General features: G+C 31.7%; 2 protein-coding genes across 2 annotated transcripts; both read left to right on the top strand.

Moving 5' to 3' along the window:
- Positions 1-2,300: 2,300 nt before the first annotated feature.
- Positions 2,301-4,835, top strand: LOC123195106 (GTP-binding nuclear protein Ran-3-like). Its single transcript, XM_044608711.1, has 8 exons — positions 2,301-2,461; positions 2,571-2,640; positions 2,942-2,998; positions 3,088-3,205; positions 3,708-3,797; positions 3,904-4,083; positions 4,171-4,248; positions 4,525-4,835. The coding sequence occupies exons 1-8, from the start codon at positions 2,459-2,461 to the stop codon at positions 4,592-4,594; spliced, it is 666 nt and encodes a 221-aa protein (XP_044464646.1). The 5' UTR covers positions 2,301-2,458; the 3' UTR covers positions 4,595-4,835.
- Positions 4,836-11,871: 7,036 nt separating this feature from the next.
- LOC123194104 (cytochrome P450 734A1-like) lies at positions 11,872-14,865 on the top strand. Its single transcript, XM_044607255.1, has 4 exons — positions 11,872-12,357; positions 13,130-13,353; positions 13,438-14,055; positions 14,151-14,865. Exons 1-4 carry the CDS (start codon positions 12,078-12,080, stop codon positions 14,628-14,630), a joined length of 1,602 nt encoding a protein of 533 aa, XP_044463190.1. The 5' UTR covers positions 11,872-12,077; the 3' UTR covers positions 14,631-14,865.
- Positions 14,866-22,269: the final 7,404 nt, after the last annotated feature.

Genomic DNA, 22,269 nt, shown 5'->3' on the forward strand with positions numbered 1-22,269 from the left:
ATTTAGTGTAAACTAAACTCATTTTTGTTAACTTTTAAAAATTCGAAAACTTACTCATCTGTTAAATTTTATTATTATTGTCAAGATTAAAATTATCATTTAATAAAAATATTATAAATTCATCATATTTTCCTTTTAAACTTAAAAACTAATAATTTTTCTCTATCTAAAGTTTGAAAATTGACTATTTCCCCTTTAGAGTTTATATTTTTTCTCTTGTTGCTCCTCCGATGACTAGAGTTAGCTAACTTTAATTGTCTGTGCTCCTTGCTCTCCCGAACAATGACGAATTGTTGGGCAACCAGAGATGGGCCAACGTTCGTTGATGCACCAAATCAATTTGTGCGTCACACAAATTTGTTTAGCTGATTTGTGCGTCGATCGATGCACAAATCGACTAGACAAATACTTTATTTATTTATTTGATCAATTTATGTGTCAGTCGAATAGATCTATGTAACACACAAATGTGCACTAATGATTTGTCTATGTCCAATAGATGGGAGGGAGGAGGTTGGCTTACTCTTGTCATCGAAAAAGCGACATAGGAGAAAATCCAAACCATAGGGAAAAAATAGTTATTTTTCAAACTTTAGGTGAAGAAAATTTATTAGTTTTAAACCTAAGGGGCGGATAAGTCTTTTGGCCAATAATATTTTAAATAGTTGTTTTAAATAACAATTTTACCCTTGATAGTAACAGTAAAATTTAATAAAGGGATAAAATTTTAAATTTTTAAATATTAATAGGTATGATTTTGAGTTTGTACTAAACCTTAGATAGAAATAAGTCTTTTCACCAATAATCTTTAATTACATAATAATATATCTTCTACATATTTATTTTATATATTCAAAATATGTATATATAACATTACTCATTTTATTTTATTTAATATTTAGGTATTAAGAACTGACCATACTTTAAAAACGAAAAAAAAAAAGATAAACTCCTAATTTATATTATAAAGGCCAAAGGATTTATTCCTACCCAAAGTTAACTCTTTGCCAAGTTTTCACATTTTATATTTCCACCCATCAACCATTAAGTTTACAATAAAACTATGTGTACCCATTTTTTGTACACAATTTGTATACACAGATAAGGTGTTATCATGTGATTGGATATTTCTTTATCATATAATGACACATATTTTAAAATCACCTAATCACATGATTACACATCACTCTGTACATGAATTGTGTACAAAAAATGGGTACACATAGCATTGCTCTTAAGTTTATTAGTTTTAAAATGTAACATTTTCTTTTTTAGGATTTTGATTTTTTTCATATACATTTTTTGGGGCAATGGTTAACTTTTTTGGCAATTTCTAGACAATGTCTCTTTTTGTTCGATATGATTCTCCTTCTAGCACTGTCAACGAAGGGTAATTCTTTAACGATTTCTTAGTCAATAGCACCAGAAAGACTCTTCATCAACAACGCTAAAAGGAAAGACATGTCAAAGAGGAAGAGACATTGCTTAGAGATCGTCGGAAAAAATACCTCTAAAAAATGGAAATCTTATGGGGAAAATGATATAAATTATAAACTATCAGATTTGATTAATTTTAACATTTTATGGATGGATATATGAGTTTTGTAAAGATAAAATATGGAAACTTACAAAAAAAAAAAAGAAAGTAATCTTTAGTTGAGAGTAAGTCTCTTAGCTTATTATAAATTTAATATTATCCCCCCACTTTTATGCATTTTATATACGCGACTTGTACGCTAGACATGACTCGTATATGGTAAAATTTTCATAAAAATGAAGGAATTTCATATTTGATTTATTTATTACTTAATTTTAACTATCTTAAGCTACAATTGCATTTATACAACTCGATGAATCCACAATCATTCAATCTTGTTTCATGAGTAAACTTTAGAATTGAAATACCTATTTAAACAATAAAAAAATAAAAATGATCAATGACAAGATAAATGGTATGAGTGATGAGAATAATATACGAGAGTTTTGAAATGGGTTATACTTAATCGAAAACAATTTTATTTATAGATGTATAACCCCGAGATTTTTTTTTTTTTAAGCCATTGAAAAATAGTTATTCTATTTTGTTATTTCTTTTTAAATATACTTAGATGGCATTTATCTTAAGTCATTATTTATATGATAAAAAATTGGGATGAGTTTAAAATTTGAAAAAAAAGCTTAAAGACAAAGCGGAGCGGAAAGAAGTGCGTAAATCTCAGGCAAACAAAGATCTGACGGTCAAACATGTTCCAGAACAAAGAGCAAACACTACTAAGTAATTTAATCCAACGGTCACTAGAGTAGCGTCAGCTTCAAGCCACGCTGACGCCTCAATTCAAATCCCTCCTCTCTCTCTCTCTCTCCCTTATAAACCGTGCTCATAGCCGTCTTCCCGGTCTATCTTTTCTCTGCTGACACCGCAACCTTCCTTCATCGCTCGCTCTCTCACCTTACACTAATGGTAAGTCCTTCTCTCGTTGTTTTTCCTCCACGATCTTCTTGATTTTGACAATTTCAGATCTTGTTGGCATATTCATTGGAGCTTTGTTTATTTATTTTTGGTTTTTCAGGCTTTGCCGAATCAGCAGACTGTAGACTATCCGAGCTTCAAGCTCGTAATCGTTGGAGATGGAGGCACTGGTATTTTGCGGATTAATATCTCGATATGTTTGAATTTGTCTACTTTTATTCGTGAAAGAGCCTGCAAACAAGAAATATAATGTGTAACTTAATAGATATGAAGCTTCGTGCTAAGAGATAATGGAAGTCTATAATTTTATTGCTTCAGTTATTTTTGAAGAAGATTTTAAGGAGAAGTGATTGTCCGTTTGGAACTATTTCCCATTTTTTATTTTATTTTGACGCTTTGTTTGAGTAATTGATAGTTTATGTTCCTAAATGTCGTGTTTTGGGCTTGACCGAGTGTTTTAAAATGGTGTAGGAAAGACTACTTTTGTGAAGAGGCATCTGACAGGGGAGTTTGAGAAGAAGTATGAACGTAAGTGCATCTGGAGTAGAGTTGATTATTCTGTTCTTTTTCTAATTACTTGATATATTTATGTTGATTTCTTTAATTGCATTATGTAGCAACCATTGGTGTGGAGGTTCATCCATTGGATTTCTTTACAAATTGTGGGAAAATCCGTTTCTACTGCTGGGATACAGCTGGGCAAGAGAAATTTGGTGGGCTTAGAGATGGCTACTAGTAAGTGAATATAGGAACTATTGGCCTTATTAAAGCATTCTGTTTTAGTTGGATCTCACCAGACGGATCATTTGAAATGTAATCTACCATGCAATAGTTATTTAGCTGATTGTTTGGTGGATGCTACGTGTCACCAGTACTGTCTGATAACAGTGCAGTTTGTGTAACTTTATTCTTTGCTGTTAACTGTTTCTCTGATTCCTAGCCAGGGATAAGACAAATGTACAAGGGAACTAAGAACGAAAGAGCTTCATAAGGGAAAGACCTGTTTCTGCTTTATTCAAGTGGGAATATATATGGGCCATGGCTGGGGTAGATTTAGATTCAAATGTTACCAATCATAGATACAGAAGCATAATATTAATATTTCCATAGTCTTCTGAGAATAATGTTGTTCAGTCTTCAAGAATGTTCTCCTTTCCGTGTGAGATTCTAATGCTAGTTGTATGTGCCTAGTGGGACCGCCTATCATTTATTAACAGTTTCCCATCATCATATGCAGCATCCATGGGCAGTGTGCCATCATTATGTTTGATGTTACTGCTCGCTTGACATACAAGAATGTTCCTACATGGCATCGTGATCTGTGCCGGTGTGTTTTAATGAACTTTACCTTATTTGTTCAACTTCAGGTTTTCTTAGGTGGGTTTTGGTGTTGCGTCTGTTATTGATTTAATATTGTGACGTTTGAATGATAGGGTGTGCGAAAATATACCTATAGTTCTCTGTGGAAACAAGGTTGATGTGAAGAACAGGCAAGTCAAGGCAAAGCAGGTTACATTCCACAGGAAGAAGAATCTGCAGTACTATGAGATCTCTGCTAAGAGCAACTACAATTTTGAGAAACCTTTCTTGTACCTTGCAAGGAAGCTGGCTGGGTAATACTATGCTGTCCTAATACTCTGTTGAATGCACGTTTTGTGAATAATACTTAGACACTGATGATGGTGTTTTGGTGATTCTAGGGACCCTAATATTCACTTTGTGGAGTCGCCTGCTCTTGCTCCTCCAGAAGTACACTTAGACTTGGCTGCACAGCAACAGTAAGAGAACTTATTATTCTTTGTGCTTTCAATCTTTTAGTTTAGAATTTGTGGATTCTTCACTTGTGGCTGAACAATATGTGGCCACTGGTACCCTTCTATTTTATGAATCCTTTTTGGCCAGTCAACTAGCACCTTTCAATTTTTCAACTTAATTGAAATAATTAAAAGGTCTTTGTCCATCAATTGGTTCTTATCAAAGCAGTTTTTATTTTTTAGCCATAATGTAATGTTGTTAATGCCTTTTGCTGATTGTTATATTTTTTATTCCCTTAGGCATGAAGCTGAGCTTGCTGCAGCAGCTAGTCAGCCTCTCCCTGACGATGATGATGATGCATTTGAGTAGAGGGCAGTTGCTGGCACGGCACAACCATTCGATCTGTGTTTGAAGCCTGTTTACCTTGTATTTGTTTTAACATTATGTGCTAGGATTTGGTGATTGGAATGCAGTAGTTAGTTTTCCTCCATATATTGTTGTACACATACTATTGGATTCTATTCTGGTGTGTGGATTATGCTTTCTAAATACTTTCGATGCATAGTTCTGTAAGTTCGAAGTAGAATATCTTAATTTAGTAGTTGCACAAGTATGGGTAAAACTTGGTACAATTCCAGATCCATGGATCCGTAGGATAAGTTGAGTGATTAAATGTGTAACGACTAACGACGGGCAAGGCAAACTTTATGCTTGTGTAGAGGCTTAGGTTTCGTCCAATGAACGTCACTGCGTTTGCCAGTTTCACGTGGAAGCTCATTTCTCTGCCTGCAAGAAAGAATTTCTTTCGTGGAGTTGTCTAGGTCTCAGGGCAAAAAGTCAACAAAATTGAATTACTTGTAAGAGCTTATAGGTACAAGGATAATATTTTATTACGTGATAAGGGTTTTTTTTAAATTATTAATTTAAAATCATTTAATTATATAAAATATAACTTTTATATATATATATATATATATATATATTATATATATATATATATATATATATATATATGTATCAAAGGTACGGGTTACACTAATAATTTGCTATAACCGGGTCAAATATTTGAAGGGCCCATCATTCACGAAACTCATTCACTGGGCTGAGTTCAAGAAAAGGAAATGCAAGGATTCCTGATACTTTTCACAATGCTGTTTTTTAGCTGACCAGGGTACCCTGTCCGATTTTGTGAAATAGGCAAACCCCACAGGATCTGAGATACTATGCAATGTTTTTATACCCAATATGCAAAAATTGAAAAAGCTGATTCCCAAGTAGAGGAAGGAAGTAGGAAGAATATATATTATAAGTCTAAAAATGAGATGGGTCGCGGCTAAGGTTAGATTCGAATCGAGCCTGTTTGAACTCAGTTCAAATGAGCCCGAAACGAGTCAATCTTATACGAGCTCGAGCTCCTTGTCAAATTTTTTAATTAAAAATTTTGATACAAAACAATATCGTTTTGATCAATATATGTTAAAACAACATCGTTTTAATAACGAAAAATGAGTTGAGCTGAATTCGAACCAAATTTGAGCTTAACTTTGACGAGTTTGAGCTTGAACTCGAAATCAATTATATGTAAATAAAGTCAAACTTAAACTCAATTTGAATCTAACCGTAGTCGTGGGCATTTGGAATTGGTATTCTCTCCCAAACTACAGCACTAGGTAAATGATTCAACATCTGTAGATCCTAAACTTTAGCAGGAGTCACGAGAAATGGACAATTCGATAGATGGTCTGAGAAGTCTCTGACATTTACCAAACTTTTAATCATGCTCAATGCTTACTCACCTCACACTTCTTTATTATTAATATCCAAAAAAATTGAAGCTTGTTTAAACATCATGTGAAATCCAGATGGCATAGGCAGCTGGGCTCTCACTGCTACATTCACAATCACACCCACCTGCCCATGTCTGAGGAACCCAATACGCGCTCCCGGTCGCCTTTGCTTGGCCAAGGAGTTGTCATTGTTTGTGTCGGCTGTAGGCATAGTGAAACATTTTGTCCAATAAGATTACACATATAAATAAATTATACAAATTTATTTATCTAAACAAAGGTGATAATTTGTAATTGATTGATATGATTATTTATTTTTTTTCTCACTTCAAAAACATTGAATCAAATATTACTATCTCAATTTATATAATTTATTTGTATATATAGTATTACTTTATTTTTGAATGGGTGAGTTTTGGATTGTATGAAGTATTGTTGCCCACTAAACATCCACATCATTCCAACCAATTGGTGGGGTAAGTGAAAGCTGGTCTTAGCCATTGCCAGAATGTTTACACAAGGTGGGGTGCCGTGTCGAAGAAACTGTCCTAATTTTCAAGGGCTCATTGCCCCAACCTAAGGCCTCATTTATACTCCTTCCATGTTTATGAACTACAGGGTTCTCACTGTCGCTGGATGGTCGGATCCCAGTACTATTTCCTCTGCCTCCCTTCTTTAATTTCATTACTATTTACTCTTCACTCTTGTTTTTGCTTTGTTATGTGGGTGTATCGGCTGTCCTTTCAATATCATAACTCCATGCATTGTCTCTCAGATTAATTACACAAATTCATACATCATATTCATACAATCAATCAATCAAATCATAATAAATTCTTATACATATAGGGATTCAAACAAACTGATGTGTGATAGTTGATACATAATCAATTTCAAATTTGATCGATTATTGATATATTGAAACTAGTATTTCTTTCTCATATACTCTCAAAATAACGATATTTTAATCGAGTGATTTATCATGCTAGCATTGGGAAAAGGGAGCTATTCTCATTATCCATCACAAGCTCAATAAACTTAATAGTCTACACTTATATCATCATAACCCAAATTTTGTTTATGAAGTAATTCAACAAAATGAATTACAATATGCCTACAAAACATAATCTATCAGAGTGCATTTACCCAGGTTTCATTAAATCAAAACAATATCATTGTTTGCTTATATTTGGGAAATTTACTAATATTATCATGCATCAATCCATGTATGTCTTTCATCATATCTAATCTTAGTCTTATATCAATCAAATGAAATGAAAACACTTAAATATGGTATGTATGTATGTATGTATGTATGTATGTTATAACAAGTGGGGAAGGAGAAGTAAATAAAAGATTGGGACTGATCATGATGAAATGGGTCATCATGTGAGAATACAAAATACATTGATGTTATAGAAAGGAGCATGGTAGGGCAATGAGAGAAGAAGAACCATGTTTGAAATTCATGTAAACTTGGAACAAGACATGTTCTGTAATAGTACCATGTGCTTAACCATTAACATTTTGTTTCCCCTTTCCTCTTCTTTTTCCTTCACCCGTTTTTTTCATTTTCATCTTCATCTTGATCTGCATACTCTTTTTATAAAATTTATTTCGCATAAATTAAATAAAATCATATAATTTTATTTTTATAAGATCTATTTATAAAATATAAAATACTAAATCAAATATTTTATCATTACCTAAATACCTGAAATATTATGTATTTTAAATTCCCAATGGTATGAAATTTTTTTACACCGGAATAACTAGTTTTTCGCTACTAAAGTCTCTGTGAGGGACAACTTTCCATGGGATAAACTTGAATACGAATAGAAATTTATTTCTTGAGTTGGTTTAGTAAAGAAAAGAGAAAAGACATGAGCGTTGAAGAGAGACAAAAGTAGACAAGGATGGTTTTAAAGAGACAAAACATATGGCATGAAATGTAGTACTCTGTGCTTAGTTTCCCTTTCAAAAATATTTAAAAAAAAAAAAAACAAAGTAAGGCCTAATTTTAATTTATTATACACAATATTTGTAGGAAAAGCTTTGGAATGTGAAGCTAAAAAATAAAAAAAAAAATGGATTAAAAAAATAATATATTTAAGTGAGAAAAGTTAAAAACACTACTGCCCTCGATTCACGAGGGTTGGAGAAAAGTACGGAATTGGGCTGTGATTCTTAACACTGCCAGAGGTTGTTATCTTTGTACTCAAAAAACTAACTTTCAAAATATAAAATATTTATAGATGCATGTGATTTTCTTTTTAGTTTCCCAAATATATCCTTTTGTCAGCTTTGTTTCTCTGTCCCTTATCAAAGATTAACATAATCTTCTTGGGATAATTTGAATATTAAAAAAAAGTGAGATTTTAAATATAAAATTTAAAATTTAAATTAATTTAGATGATATTTTAAAATTATTTATTATAATAATAATTATGAAATTGATCATTTTATTTATTTGATGTAATCAATTCAATTTAAAAAAAATGACCCGATTTATATAAGATTCTCGGAAAATTAAGATGATAAAATTTCAATCACAACTGTATTTAGCTCATTTGAACTCATCATCACTCTCCTTTGACTCTAAAAAAAAGAAGGAAAGACAAGGGTATTATGGTAAATTTATAATGATAAAAAACACAAAGATAAGGAGGAGCAGAAGCAGGAGCAGGAGCAGGAGCAGGAGCAGGAGTAGAAGCAGAAGCAAGCAAAACCTGCTGCAAGAAAAGCAGGGAGGAGGGAGAGGGGGCCGGGCCGTGTAATGGTAACTGGACAAATCGGGAGGATAGGTAAATGATTGGCTGACACGTGGCTGTATTTGATTTGACAAGGCTGTAAGACAGTACAGCTGTGAAAGACCCGTCACACCGTTGATTGCGTGGACGAAAACTCGTTAAACGTTATGTTAGATCATTTCGCAGACCGTATGCCATGCCATCACTTTCTCTTTCTTTTTAATTCCCAACTATAAATTATTATTATTATTATTATTATTATAACTAAATCCGATTCGTATTAATCGGAAAGATAAATTCTAAAATATAATATTTCCAAACTCTTCTTTTGATAAATTCTAATATTTTATCAATTTTGTTAACCTTCAATATTCTAATGATAAAAATTTAATTTAAGCTAAAGAACTTATTTTCATCCAAGTTTTAATGTATTATCAAAGTTACATTTGCGGTTAGAATTTTTTGTTAGAGATACAAGTAGAATTATTATTTTATTAATAATATTAAAAAATTTATAAAAATTATTGTATTTTGGTCCTAAATTTTAAAAACTAACAACTTTACTCTTATTTAAAATTTTTTAACTTTTAAAAGTAACATCCTCTACTTTAAAACCTATAGTTTTTTTTTTTCCTCTTCGGCCACCATCTTTGACCTCCAACGATGTTATAGGTAAAATTGTTATTTTACTAATAATATTAAAAAAATATAAAACTTATTATATTTTCTTTATAAATTTTAAAAACTAACAACTTTACCTCTATCTAAAGTTTTTTAACTTTCAAAAGTAACATTCTTTACTCTAAAACCTATGGTTTATTTTCTTTCCCTCTTCAACCATCATCTTCGACCTCCAACGATGACACTTTAACACTTTATCTCTATCGACGGTAAGACAATCGGGACGACGAAGCCTATAGATTTCAAACCCCATAGACTTTTCAACCTCTATAAGTGTAACTTTAAAAATGCGTGAAAACTTGAGAAGAAAATAGTCCTTTTTGGCCTTTAATTTATAATAAAAGAATAAAATTACTAATATTTTTTTTCACATTAAACTTTGGATTAATTGTGTAATGGAGACATAATTACTATAAATAAATGATAGAGCAAGATATGATAATGGTAATGGAGAGGGATTTGCTAACAGATCTTCTGTAGCAAATCCCTTCTTTTCCTCTTATTTCAACAACTAAATCTCTCAATCCCCTTTTTTTTCTTTTTTCACTTGCAAATTCTACTCCAATTATTGTCAATTATTTTTTGAAGCCAAATGAGTCCAAAATTATCATTGAATCTCAATTATGTACTTCCACAAACTTGTCCACTTCCAATTGGAGTTTATATGTTTGATAATTAAGAGCTAGGGTTGGTTAATTGTCATTTTCCATCATTATTTTTTCAATTTATATTGCCCAACTGTGTTTTCTTGGTCATAAGAACAACTCCATGAAATTAATGCATGTAATGTACATTAAATCATAATATACCATGTATTGATTCATATGATATATTTACTGTATTGTATTAATTTAATATACTATATAATATTTATTATTTTATATTTATATTGTATATTATATGATAGTAATATATATGGTTTGTGTATTATGTTGTGTCTTTTAGAATTACAGTGAGATCATGGCAGTCAACCGAGGAAATATAATGAATTATTTAATTGTTTATTACAAATTAAAAAATATATATATATATATAGAAGGCATATCACATCGCATCATGGCCGTTACATCACCCTTAGCAAGAGGAATGGGCAAAACCCACAATAGAAATTCGGCACCTTATTTAGTACACAAAATACATGTAAATGAATTCATCCGAAAACAACCCTTTTCAAGCATGAGTGGTCGAAATCTTATGAATAGTAATTCAAATCAAAATTTTAACTTATCTAATATTATAATTATGAAATTAAATATTGAATCAAAATTTTACCTATTTGATGTAATAATAGTGATAGATTTATATAAATGAATTTAGCTTCCATATATAGCAAATTAAACATTATACGAAATATTTAGATTGTTAATAGGGTCAAGTGAATAAGCAAGTTGTAAGAAAATTGTTAGGACCCATAAACGGCACATGGCCCCAACATGTTTTGGTGCATTAAGACAAATAATAGGGAAGGTGGGGTTAGCGTGGGTGGCTTCTTGTTGGGTCGAGTAGGGCATATTTCCCCACCTTAACCACACAAACAATCCTCTCAAATAGACACCCTTGTTCCCATGTGACTAAATTTAAGAGCAACATTCCAAATTACAAATACAACCCACCCCCACCCACCCAGTCCCTTCCTAAATCAATCTTTTCGGGAACAAGAAACGACACCGTTACAACTAATCATAATTACTCAAGTAATTACTTATAATTAGATCTCTATAATTACCACTGAATCTTTACTTAAGAGCAAAGTACAATTCTAAAAGTGGAGGGCTCCATAGTCGAATCTCAATAATCATTTTATATTTATTCTTAAGGAAGCATACAACAAAATTAAACTTTCTACTTATTCTTCTTCTATTTTTTAATTTTCTTCCTATTAATTAAAAATGAATTCAATATTTGGAAAATAGAAACCATCAAGATCACATAATGTTAGGATTAGATAAAAGTCAAATCAAATTAAATCAAATTCGAGTTTGAGTTTGATAAACCAAATATCCCTAAAATTCGAATTCAAAAATATTAAATTCTTATACTCAAATTCACTCAAGTTAAACTCGTTTGAATCAAATTCGAATTGAATAAACTTAATTCAAATCCTAACCCTATATATTGTAACGTTTTTATTCATTAACTATATATTAAACCATCATTTATACTATACTATAACAAAAAAAAAATTAATTACCCATATTCGGAAGGTGGTAAATTCATTAATTAAATTTCTTTAAATATTAACAAAATCCTTTTGTTTCTATGGAAATTTCATAAAGGGGATTTTCTTAAAATAGAAAAATAGTTCAATAAAAATAAAAAAGGAATCATATTAAACTGTAAGAGAAAAGGGATATAATAATACTAAATAGAAAAGACAAGGGTAAGATAGTCTTAAAAAGATCAAATAAAAGCTTATTCGTTGACCCTTATAATTCCAATGGCGGCCCCTACGCCGTTGGCCATGCTTTGCTCTTCTTATACCGTCTCTCCTTCTCTCTCTCTATTTCTTTATATCTTTTTCACTCGCTAGTATTAAAAGCTAAACGCACTATCAACGCCACAAGTACACCAGCATTTGCAAGACAAGATAAGAAGCAAAATACATAAAAGGCTGCTCCACTTTGCATCTCTCTCATGGAGGAGGAGCTCGTCAACCGGTTCAAGCTACTTGTCATCTCTTTCGCCGTCTTATTGTTTGTTTTAAAGGTTACAATTCTGCTTTGGTGGACACCCAGAAAAATTGAAGACCATTTCTCTAAGCAAGGGATCAGAGGTCCTCCTTATCATTTCTTCATTGGAAATGTTAAGGAGTTGGTTGGCATGATGCTCAAGGCTTCTTCTCAACCCATGCCTTTCTCCCACAACATACTCCCTAGAGTTCTCTCTTTTTACCATCACTGGAGGAAAATCTATGGTAACTTTCTCATTTCCACTCACATTGATACATCCTTACCTTTTTCAACATATTAAGCTTCTCGTTCTTCTTTCCTCAAACTGTTAAAGATTTTCAAAGAAAAAAGGGACCTTGAGGGGTTTCTCTCTCTTAAAGCTAAGAGTTAGTTTCGATCATCATTAAAGTTGATGGTTCGCAGTGTCTTTAGCTTGGTCGATGATCGTATGCTTCAGAATTGTGGCCTTATTTTTTGAGTTTGTGTTCTTCTTTTTAAAAAATTTGCAGCCTTTTTTTCTGAACTCGGATGCTTGAGCCTTTGTTTTCTCTTTCCTTTTATATTTCTCTCTGCCTTCTTCTCCTGCCACCGGAGATTAATAAAAATTTTGGTTTTTTTTTTTTTTAACTTTGTTACTTATAATTTTGTCAGTCGTGAAAGTGAAAATGTGGTTTTCTTTCATATTTCAGTTACTTTTGAGTTGTGTATGTCCTCTTTTCATCTGTAAATTTTGATAATGAAGTTGTATTTGTTTGGTAGTGGTAGTATGTATTGAGTTGTCTTCTTCCGTGTTTCTTTTGGCCTCTCTTGCTCGTCTTGTAGGGTCCTACACTATCCATGTTTTCTCTGAATTAATGGTGGTCATGTTTTCTTGTCATTCCTCTTTCTGCAGACTTCATTCTTTCTACTTTCTCTGCAACTTCCTATTTGGTGTTAAGCTCTTATTTTTATTTCTTCAATGCCAATACAAGAATTATTTCCTCTTTATTAAAATATTTGATTTCTGGTTCATTGCAGGTGCAACATTTCTTGTATGGTTCGGACCCACCGTCCGCCTCACCGTCGCCGATCCCGATCTCATTCGTGAAGTGTTTACTTCCAAGTCTGAATTCTACGAGAAAAACGAAGCTCACCCTCTCGTTAAACAGCTCGAAGGCGATGGTCTCCTCAGTCTCAAAGGAGAAAAATGGGCTCACCATAGGAAAATCATAACACCCACCTTCCATATGGAAAATCTCAAAGTAAGTTCATCACCTTAATTAATTAATTAATCATTAAATCAATTTTCATATTAATAAATACAAAAATATACATATCTTCTGTAGCTGCTGGTGCCAGTGGTGGCAAAAAGCGTCACCGAAATGTTGGATAAATGGCTAGCAATGTCAATATCCGGCCAGGTAGAAATTGAAGTTTCAGAGTGGTTTCAACTTCTTACAGAAGATGTCATCACTCGAACGGCATTTGGCAGTAGCTATGAAGATGGAAAAGCCATTTTTAGACTGCAAGCTCAGCAAATGGAGCTCGCTGCTGAAGCTTTTCGGAAAGTTTTCATCCCTGGCTACAGATTTTTACCCACAAAAAGGAATATAAATTCATGGAGACTAGACAAGGAAATCAAGAAGTCCTTAATGAAACTGATCAAAAAGAGAAAAGAGAATTCAGCTAGTGGGAATGAAGAAAAAGAAAAAAGTCCAAAGGATTTGCTGGGACTCATGATCCAAGCTTCAAACTCGTCTGCAAATATAACAGATTACGACATTGTCGAAGAATGCAAGACATTTTTCTTTGCTGGCAAACAGACCACATCCAATTTGCTGACGTGGACAACAGTTCTCTTAGCAATGCACCCACAATGGCAGGTGCTAGCACGTGAGGAGGTGATAAGGGTATGTGGATCACGTGACACACCTACTAAGGATGATGTTGTCAAGCTTAAGACGGTACAGCCTCCTTATCCTCTTTTATTAAGACAAAAACCATCTTGTCTCTTACCATAACTGACTTCTTTTTAAATTTCAAATAATCTGGTGTGCAGCTGACCATGATATTAAATGAATCCCTACGATTATACCCGCCCATCATCGCTACCATCAGACGGGCAAAAATTGACGTGGAGTTGGGTGGGTATAAGATCCCATGTGGGACCGAATTATTAATTCCAATCCTAGCCGTTCATCATGATCAAGCCATATGGGGCAACGATGCTAATGAATTTAATCCAGCTAGATTCACCGAGGGGGTGGCCCGTGCAACAAAACATTCGGTGGGATTCATCCCATTCGGGTTAGGGGTCCGCACCTGCATTGGACAAAACCTAGCCATCTTGCAAACTAAATTAGCCCTTGCCATTATACTTCAACGGTTCTCCTTTCGACTAGCTCCGACCTATCAACATGCTCCAACTGTTGTTATGTTATTGTACCCACAATATGGTGCACCAATTATCTTTCAACATGTGTCCTCTGATCATGATGATCAAGATCAACCCATTTCTAGTCAACATGAACGGTCCTGATTTTATTTGTTATCCTTTGTGTGTAAGTGGCTTGCTGTTTCATAGCATCCAAAATTTAGAGCAAATATTTTGCATATTTTACTGACCCAATGCTCTTTCATGGTTTTTTTTTTTTTTTAACCTATGGTTGTAGGATTATATATATTAATGTCTAACAACTAGGTAGCTATAGCTTCCTGCTTGTCGAATCAAATTAAATGTATATTTTGCACAATTTCTACTCAGTTTTGTAGCATTCAATCTTTGAATTTATATCTTTTTAAAATGTCTTGTGTAGAGAATGCAAATGGATCAACAATGATACTATATAAGAGGCAAATACGAATCGAACTGAATCTAAATAATTTTTTATTTGAGTTTGATTTAAATAAAAAAATAATTTCATTCGAGTTTTTTGAGTTAAAATTTAAGGTTGTTCAAGTTTGAATTGAATAAAAATGATTTTATTTGAATTTAATTTAATTTTATGGTTTGAATCTATATTTTGAATTTGTGGTTGATATAATTCAATTGAGTTGAATTCATTCTAACTCAATCTACTAATGGGTAAAATAATGTCATTTTAATAATTAATTAATATAATTTGAATCAAATCACGAGTCAAATTTAAATAAATCATCTAACTTGCGAGCTAGGTTGAGTTAAACTCATTTTAACTTAAGTTCAATTCGGTTTTAAAATGAGTCAAACTTTTAAAGTAAAATTTAGTTTGAATTCAAACTATATAAATTAAAATCGAGTCAAACCAACTTGGTTCAAGTTTGATCTCTAATAAAGATTGGCTAACCTAAGCGTAATATATAATAGGAAAATTATAATAAATGTCTAAAACTAAAGGGTGTTAAGCGAAATTATCCAAAACTCTAAGGATTAAGCAAAAATACCCTCAATTTGGAAAATAACTAAATTGCCCTTTTATATAAATCTCATATTTTCTACGGATTTATTGTTCAAATCAGAGAAAAATTTGGATCTCCCACGGGTTTCCCATGGGTGCAACGAATTTCGGTCTTTTCTGTTGATTTTTCGTGTTTTTTAACAATAAAAAATGACAAATAAGGATAGTACATTATCTTACTTTTTGTTTGAATCAATTTATTGTTAGGAATATTGAAATTTGAGAGAGATTTTGAGGTTTGAATGTTTAAGATTTCGATTTTGAACAATACAAAAAATGTTTTGATTCTTTGTTGTTTTGCTTAAATTTCTTGAGGGGTTTTGTGTTATTGGATGTGTAGATTTGATTTGTGTTAAAATTAGAGGCTGAAATGACGAGTTTTGGCCGAAAAATAGGTTAGATCTATCGACGCTATGTTAATTTCCCATAGGCGCCCTTGGGGTGGGGGGGGGGGGTGCGGGGGGGGGGGGGGGACCATGAGTTAGGTGGAAATTGACTTTTTTTAAACTATAGGCCTGTAGAACAACCATAATTTTTTATCTGGGAGGAGTTATGGGGTCTGCAATATATCAACGCGAAGTTCGCTTCGAGCTCTATAATGACAACTAGCTTTGCCGGTTGTGCCCAATTTGGAGACCCAAATAAAACTGTTTTAGTGTGTATTACACAGTTTTTTTTGTTTTATCAAATTTAGAATTTTCGATTTTTATGATTTTGAGTTTGTTTGTGACCGGACTAGACTTTTTTGATATATAGTTTTCAAATTTAACATTTATCTCTTTAGTTTTGTGCTTTTTAAGACACGTTTTAAGATGTAATTATGAAATTTTAGACCGATTTTTTGGTTTTCTCGTTCCTAAGCTATTCGAACGTGTAGTTTTCGAAATTTAGCTCTGTTTTTTCAGATTTTTGAGTGATTTTTTAATTGTTGATATTTTAGGGTATTTCAATATATCTATTTATTCTTAACATGTTATTTAAATCCTTTATATATTGTATAATATCAAAATATCCTCATATTTTTCTAACATTTCATTTAACCCCTAAATTATTATCAAATATCCAAATGCCTTCTTTATATGATATACAAACTAGATTTAATAAATAAAATTAAGTTTTGAGTTAAGATTCATATAAATATTTTTTTTCATAAATTGATTTTTTTCTACTCAAATTCAAAAACATGAATTTCTTCCTTCCAAACGAATCCGTAGTAATTGATATTAAGTAAAAAAGAGAGTGAGAGTGAGTGTTTAAGTGATATGAGAAGTGTATGTAATGAGAGTGAGTGTACGAGTTTATATAGATGTGGTGAAAGGTAATTTTGATATTTTAAAAAAAAATTATGGCATTTTTGCTTAGGAATAAGAAAAATGAGCGTTTTTGCTTAGAAATAGGAGAAATGAGCATTTTTGCTTAATAAAAGGGTAAAATGGGTATTTAACATAATTTTTCCATATAATATTAATGAGTAATGTTATGTATATAATTTTTTTATATAATTTTATGTACCAATAATATGTGTCATTGTGTGATTAGATAATCAAAAATTAAAAATAATCTAATACTCAATCATAAGATAACATGTCATTATTTATGCATAAAATTATATTTGTCTTGTGAAATTAGATTGAATCTAGACCAAAGTGGTGACTAGAGATGGGATAGGGAGTTTTGTAAAGGTCGCTGGTGGTCGAAGATGTGTTAGGGAGGTTTATGGAGGTCATTGGTGGCTGCAGATATCATCGAAGAAGAGTGGAAAGAAAATCATAGTTATTCAAAATTAGAAAACTTTAACCAGATGTGAAATTGTTAGTTTTTTAATATTATTATCAAAATAATGATTTTATCTTTAATTATAACTAAAAATTTTAACAAAAATTAACTTATGAGTGAGATTTTAGATATTTTAATAATTAACAAATACTAAATCTGGATTACACTATACCTTGGGTGGCCTATAGGAATTAATGTGCCTTGGCCCTTGGGCAATCCAATGTAAACGTTTGGTGAAGATTTTAATGAAATCCCACTTTGTGAAATTGAAATTAATTAATTTAATGGGATGGGTACCAGCTAAGATGGTGAAAATCCCAGTAAAATTTGTCTGCTCTCTGATGTTTCCTCCTCTCTTCCCCAATTTTAGCCTTATTCTGACTATACTATAAAGTATTATAATTTGAAAAAAAAAGGTTTCCTCATAATGAAAGGCACTAGAATCTGTGAACTTGGTGTTACTACAAAGAAGATTAAAAATGAAGGACAAATGCATTGGGCAAAGCATGAAACCAACCCAGCATGCAAGGGCTGTGTGATTATCAATCATTCTCCTTTATAGGGTTTAGGGCTTAATTAAATTAATGAGTAATATTATTTATATTTATTTTAAATATATATATATTTATATAAATTATGATATTATTTTATTTTTAATTTAAAATTATTTAATCTTATAATAACATATATAAATATATATAAATATTTAAAATAGATATACATAATTTTATCATAAATAATAATTTTTGGGGATCTTCTAATTAGAATGCATGTGGGCGTGGAATTGAACATCTCTCTAAGCATGCTTTTATACCAAGAGAGCATGTGATTTCTTCTTTCGAATGATTTGGACATACGCTTAATGTCCTGATTAACGCTAATCCATGGCTTAATTAATTTTAATTACTGATATAAAGAGATTTCTGTTCATTTGTGCTTTGTCTTGGGCATGCTTCCATCCTCATTAACATTATCTACGCTGCTGTCTCCCATCCCTCAGCTACACGACAAACTTAACATTCTAAATATTAATTAAATAAAGGCCAAAGCACTCATTCCTACCCAAGATTTGTTCAATGCCCAACTAGTATCCATAAGTATCAAAAATCTAAACTTCCATCCATGAGTCGTTAAAATTAATTGAATCAATTAGTTTTAGAAATAAAATCATTATTTAATTGATAATATATTAAAAATAATAAAATTTTATCTCACTTCTCCCCTTAGTTTTAAAAGTTATATTTTTCCTTTAAGGTTTCATTTCAACTCATTCTTTTTCGATGATAGGAATCTAGTTTTAATCTCTCTCTCTATCATTACCAATCTCCCTCTTGATAGAATCTCTCTCCATCCAATGACATCTTCGATGTGATGGGGGAGGTTTGATCTGGTTGTTTTGTCGGAAGGAGAGAGATACCATCGGGATGGAGACCATCGAAGAAATGATCACTTAACAAAAGAAAAATATAATTTTTTAAAGTTTAATTCTAGAAAAAATTGTTAATTTTCTTAATCAAGGGAGGGAACGAGATAAAATTTTATTATTTTTAATATATTATTAATTAAATAATGATTTTACCCTTGAAACTTATTGATTATGTTAATTTTAATAGTTCACAATAAAAATTTAGATTTTCAATACTTAATAAATACTAGTTCAGGAATAGGGCTGGATTTGAGCCGAGCCGAGCTCGGCTCGCAGCCAGCTCGGGCTCGGCTCGGCTTTTTAATGGCCGGCTCGAGTTCGGCTCGTTTTCAGCTCGGCTCGATTCGTTTTTTATATCAAAATGACACCATTTTGTATATATATATATGGATTGAAACGACGTCATTTTGTATAAAAAAATTTTTAAAAAAATATACCGAGCCAACCCGAGTCAGCTCGGGCTCGGCTCGAGCTCGATCGAGCTGAGTTGAGCCCGGCTCGTTTTAGGCTCGAACCGAGCCGAGCCGAGCTCGAGCTGGCTCGGCTCGAATCCGGCCTTATTCAGGAATTAAACAAACCTTGGGTGGGAATAAGCCGTTTGGGCTTAAATGAAATATTTAGAGACTTATTAATCTCTGGGATTTATGAGTTGAGTATGATGGTAACCATGATCAACCCACGTCCACATGTGATTTTACTGTTTAAACAAACGCCCAAATGTTAATTAATATATGATTAATGATGATTATGAATTGGTTTAATTAGTAGTAATAGTGTGTGCTTGGTAATGGCATGCAAATCAGGATATTCTGCAGAGTATCATCACTTAAACAATTCAGGTTACATGTGCTTGCTTGATTTGTTTCTTTTTTAGAAAATAATCACACAATTGAGAATTTATTTTCTTCTAATTAATTATTAATTTGGGAAAATATTTAATTCCCACCTGTCTTTTGCCTGAATTGTAGTTCCCACTCTTTAATTTTATAAAACATATTTCTCGTCCTCCTGTTAGATTTTGTTAATGAAATTCGTTCAAATTTATCATACATACAAATACTTTATGTATAGTGTATCAAATATCATATCGTACGATATAACTTTTAAGAAATAAAATAATAAATATTAATAAAATAATTAAAAAATATAATTGACATATCATTATTTTGAAAAATATTATAAACACCTTTGAAAATTTAAAATTTCTTATATGTACTCCTACTATATCATTATTTTCTCTAAAAAGTGTATCGATTCGTATCAATAATATGTATCGTATCATACGATATGTCTACTAGATCATATTAATTATGATACACCTTATAATATATATCATTTTTTATTTGTACCATATCGTATCGTAAAATGTTTGTTATGTATCGTAGGATGCTGACAATTATGCTTGTAATAGTTATTAAAGTTAAATAATATTATGCTTTCGAAACTTTATTAAGCGTATTTCACGGTAGTTTTTATTAATTTTATGTTAATATATCTGATTAGGTTTTTAAATGAAAATGTCTCCTTTGCCCAACAATTAGGTTTTGTCTCTGCCATTTCCATTTCCATTTCCATATTAACCTTTTGCTAGAATTGTGGATCCTTGTCCAATCATTAATTTTTTTTTCTATCTAAACTTACCAGCTGAAAATAGAACACATGAAAATTCCCAGAAGTCATTGTCTCCTCAATTACATTTGAAATTGGTGCTACTACACAACAACTGCACTAGAGGAATGGGGAGGTGAATATGTGGGCTAAGATGAACCTAAGAGAAAGCAACAGGATGAGGAGTTGCAGCAGGCCATATAGCGATTGCTTTATTGAAGATCTAGCTAAACACACTCATTTTTCAGGTGGTCACTTAACCAAATTGGGTGGCCATAGAAAAAAGAAAGAAGGAAAGAAAAAAGTAGTAAATAAAAATAAAATAGAGAACAATAGGTCTAAATTTGAAAAAGAAGAAATATTACAATTAAGAGAGACAGAATGCCAATAAACTGATGGCCCATCTTTAATAACAACTGCAACCCAAATCCCTAACCCTAACACTAAAAGACTTGCTTCTTATTACTTAATTTACTATGCATTCTATTGCAGCAATTCTGCCAAAGCACCCAAATATATATATGCCTCTTCTGGTGGAAGTCACATTATTATTTTAATTAAGATTTCAATTAGACTGTGAATAGAAGCAGTAATAGTAATATAAAGACAAGTCAGAGAGAAATGGAGGTGGGGACAGGGCATATAAGGTTAGACAAGAGAAGCATAATCACATGGGAGTACCAATGATGAAGAGATGCAGATGAGACAGTGGCAGGGGATTTGGTGGAGCCACTTAAATGCACAACTCTATTTGTAGCCTTTTTCATCCATCAACTCTTGTTTTTATTTAATTCAATCTTCTCTATCATTTATTCACATATGCATATCTGTCTACATAAGCTACATGAATTCCTGCTTATTTATACTGACCAAGGAATCACCAGCTTGGAACTTTGTTGCCTATTTTCATGACAAGCCCACCTGTGCCATTTTCCCTGTATTAAATGTTTCTCATCATATTCAACTGTTTTTCTTTTTTTAATTTATTTATCTAATTTCTGCTAACCAATGGAAATAAAGGGTTCACAAAACTTTCCTGAAAATACAAAAGCATCCTTGGAAACTTTCACAATAATTTTTGGCTGCATGGGGAATTGGGAAGTGGCTATATGTGTGTATTATTGAAGATTAATCAAAGTTGTAGGCATAGAGATGTAGAGTTGGCACTGATGAAGCAAAGTTTGGTAATATGGCCAAGATTGTGGGACAGATTAGCAGCTGAGGGTGGGCTATGGTGCACCCCAGAAACAAGGTTCATGTTTTAATGAATGAGTACACAATGCCAAATGATTCACTGTATTAATGTTAGATAAATGGGATTGGTTCTGGAAGATACCTAAACTTCAATAACAAGGGAAAACTTGCAGGATGCTTTGCTATGCCATATCAACTTTTTTTTTTATATTTGTGCCAAATGACCATTTCCCACCCAATGTTAGATGAAATCACATATTCAAATCAAATATTCACTTATATGTCAAAGTCAACTATTAATTATTATAATAAAAAATATTTATGTCATTTTATTTAAATATTATAATAGAATTGTATTGTGAGGTGTCAACATTATTTTTTTAAAACTTACTAAAGAAAAATATATATTTTCCAATCCTATTTAAGAGATTATTATATTCACCTCATCTATTTTAAAAATATAATATAGTCTCAACAATGTGTAATATAATATTTATATCCGTTATTTATTATGTATTTTAAGGGTGTAACTATCAATTTTAACTTATTAAAAGGCATATTCAAATTTTAAAAATTTCAAATTCCCCCCAATTTTTTTTCCAAATTGTCAAACCTCCCTTAAATTTTTTAAAAATTATAATTACCTCCAAACATATGAGTATTCATCATTGATATTCCTATTTATATTTGTATCAATAATTTTTTATTATTTTTAATTAAAATTAATGTAAATTAAG

The sequence above is a fragment of the Mangifera indica genome, chromosome 13 (assembly GCF_011075055.1).
Source record: "Mangifera indica cultivar Alphonso chromosome 13, CATAS_Mindica_2.1, whole genome shotgun sequence".
Lineage (NCBI taxonomy): Eukaryota > Viridiplantae > Streptophyta > Magnoliopsida > Sapindales > Anacardiaceae > Mangifera > Mangifera indica.